We start from the raw sequence: 3176 nt of genomic DNA on the forward strand, positions 1-3176 counted from the left end.
AAGGGAAACATGTGCAAAACATTCTTATAATTCTGTTTAGAAAAGATTCAAGCTGGAATTACTTCTAATGTCTTGAAGCAGTTGCTCCTAGATTACATTTTTTTCTTTTTCTTTTTCTTTTTTTTTCCTTTTACGGCTTTTCGACATTGAAAAAGTTATCTTGTCTTGTTTGAACATCTGTTGCCGAGGACACAGCTTGTCGAGGCAATAACAGTTACCAAGGATCCTCCACTTGTAGGACTTTATGGATGAGTATGCATTACGTGTCTATTGGACTTTCGACCATATTTGTCCGGGTGAAGTCGAGTGTGGGTGGATTAATCAAGCTGTCTAATGTGATTCTTGTCTCTTTCTCTTTTCATTTTGGGGTTTGTGTATATTTGAAGAAGCAGTTCATAATGCAAGGAATTTGGGGAACTGGGCATCAGGAGTCTTGTTTCAAAAGGGGTTTTATTATCATCATCATTATCATTCTCGCCATATTTATCATTATTTTATGAGTGTGTCTGGCATCGATATTTTAGCAATGTTTGGCATCTACTTGTAAAAATACAAAGGACTTAACTTTTTTTTGTGAGTCGGTTCATCAATTTATATCACTCACGGTAGTAATGTGAAGAAATTGTAAAGAGATATTTTCATAATTGCTGACGGATCAATTATGTATACTGAACAGGACCTGGTCTAGTGCAGAGCCATGGGGAACGCCAAATGGTTGATTAATTTGACCAGTTGGTTGATTATATCATGTATTTTCACCAATTCTGACTATGTTCTTGCGATTAAGTAACTTCTGACCCACTAGGTAAATATTCCCACTAGGTAAATATTCCCTGATCTTCTAACTATCGCAATTTCTGAACTGCTGGGTACACATCCCCTGATTTCCTAACGATCAAAGTCTTTCGAAAAACCTCATAACGTACAATAAGCTTATCTGGTAATGCCATTCTTTTACAAACCAATTTCGTCTGCGATTCACAATTACGGTATCAATGGAGAGCTTACACCTAATTCCCAGTAATTTGAATGAAGGGTTATTGATATCCTAAAGTGTTCTTGATTAGTATGCTGATCTTGCTTTCCTCGAGCGGCTGGTCCAGCGGCCGCGGCGGCAGCAGCCACTGTCCATTGTAGTTTTTCTCGTGAATTTTATTGCCCACAGATGGCTCAGCCACCAAGGAGTCAATTATTCGGCCCTGCTGACCGTGGCAGATTTGTTCATTCTTTCATTCTTTTTTCTTAGTATTGATACTCTATTTCACTCCTTCCCCCTCTCCCTCTTTTCTCTTTTTCTTTCTTTCTTTCTCCCTCTCTCTCTCTCTCTCCTTCCCTCTCCTCTCTCTTTTCCCCCCTCCTTCTTTTCCCTTCCCCCTTTCTCTCTCTCCCTTCCTCTCTTTTCTACCCTTCCCCTCTCTCTTTTTCTCTCTCTTTCCTTTTTCCCCTCTTCTCTTTTCCCCCTCCTCCCTTCTCCTTCCACTCTCTCCCTCTCCCTCCCTCCACTCATTCCTTTTCTCCCTCCCTCTCCTCTCTCTCTCCCTCTTCATCTCTTTCTCTATCCCTCTCAAATCTTTTCTCCCTATCCCTCTCCATCTCTTTCTCCTATCCTTCTCCATCTCTTTCCTCTCATTTCCCTCTCCATCTCTTTCATACTATCTCTTCCTCTCCTCTCTCTTTCTCCCTATCCTCTCCATCTCTTTCTCCCTATCCCTCCCTCTCTCTCTTTCTCCATCTCACTCTCTTTCTCTCTCCTTCTCTCCATCTCTCCCCTCCCTCTCTCTTTCTCCATCTCCATCTCTTTCTCCCTATCCCTCTCCCACTCTTTCTCCCTCCCCTCTCTCTTTCTCCATCTCCATCTCTTTCTCCCTATCCCTCTCCCACTCTTTCTCCCTCTCCCCTCTCCCCCCTCTCTCGCCTATACACAGTCTAAAGGGCGTTGTCAAATCTGCTAATTTTTGCGTGCTATTCCCGTCATTTATGGCTCCCCTTAATGTCTTCGTTTATCGGGAGGCAGGTGGACGTCTAATATTTTTTTGTCACTTGGGTACCGAAGGAGTGTGGGCTATTTCCGTCGTAAGAGAGTAAGAGAGGGAGAGGGAGGGAGAGATGGAGAGGGAGGGAGAGAAAGGAGGATGAGACAGAGGGCGAGGGAGCGAGGGAGAGAGAGAGAGGGCGAGGATGGGGAAAGGGGGACAAGAGATGTGGGAACTGAAGGGGGGTATGTATATTATGCATGTGATAACATACATGTTGGTAAATGTAGGAGTTGATGTATGTATGCATGTATATATGATATGTGTATCTCTCTCTCTCTCTCTCTCTCTCTCTCTCTCTCTCTCTCTCTCTCTCTCTCTCTATATATATATATATATATATATATATATATATATATATATATATATATAAAGAAAGTCTGAGTCTGAAAATCTGATACATAGTATAACATAAGAAAAAATATATATAGAGAGAAAAAGAGATAGAAGATAGAGCACAGTATTCCCAAAACCAAATAAGGACATAAGAAAATAATGAAAATATAATAATAGCAATGATGATAATTATGATGATAAAAACACAATGATGTTTATACTCATGATGATGATAACAAGATGAATGATAATGAGACAATAAAAATAGTAATAAGCATAATGAAAAAAATAAGAATGATGATAATATCCACAAGAACAACAACAATAACAAAAATAATAACAATAACAATAATGACACAAATAAAAATCATGCAAATAAAAAAATAACAAAATACAAAATAAAATTAAATGAAAAAAAAAATCAATACACAAACAAAAAGACAAAAAAAAACAACAATAATTACAACAAACAAAAGCAACAAACAACAGCAGCAACACTCACTGCAACTGGTGTCCGGCGTGACCCTGAAGAAGCCCGGGCCGCAGTCACCCTTGTGCGGGCACCCCAGCAGGGCCGCCCGCACCGCTATCGCCCTGTGCCAACGCCGTGGGTGCAGGCGGATGTAGCGAGCTTTGAAGGGCGTGTTGAGGTAGTGTCTCCTCTCCGTGTGCTTGTCCAGGTTGCCGCCGAATACCTGGAGGAGGGAGGAAGGAAGGGCTTAGCGGAGGGTGGGCGTCGGAGGGAGGTGAAGGGGGTGGAGGGGTGGGGGACTGAAGGAGGTGGACGGGGGTGGAGGGGCGGGGGGG

At 41.9% G+C, this 3176-nt stretch overlaps 1 protein-coding gene across 1 annotated transcript in view; it reads right to left on the bottom strand.

The window, feature by feature from the left end:
* The window catches only part of LOC113819256 (uncharacterized), a gene marked incomplete at its 5' end in the record, with an annotated part of 33872 nt that extends 30808 nt beyond the window's left edge, over window positions 1–3064 (bottom strand). The window contains 1 exon segment of the mRNA XM_070142499.1: window positions 2872–3064. Coding sequence (XP_069998600.1) covers window positions 2872–3064 — 193 coding nt within the window.
* Window positions 3065–3176: the final 112 nt, after the last annotated feature.

The sequence above is a fragment of the Penaeus vannamei genome, chromosome 29, assembly GCF_042767895.1.
Source record: "Penaeus vannamei isolate JL-2024 chromosome 29, ASM4276789v1, whole genome shotgun sequence".
Taxonomy (NCBI): Eukaryota; Metazoa; Arthropoda; class Malacostraca; order Decapoda; family Penaeidae; genus Penaeus; species Penaeus vannamei.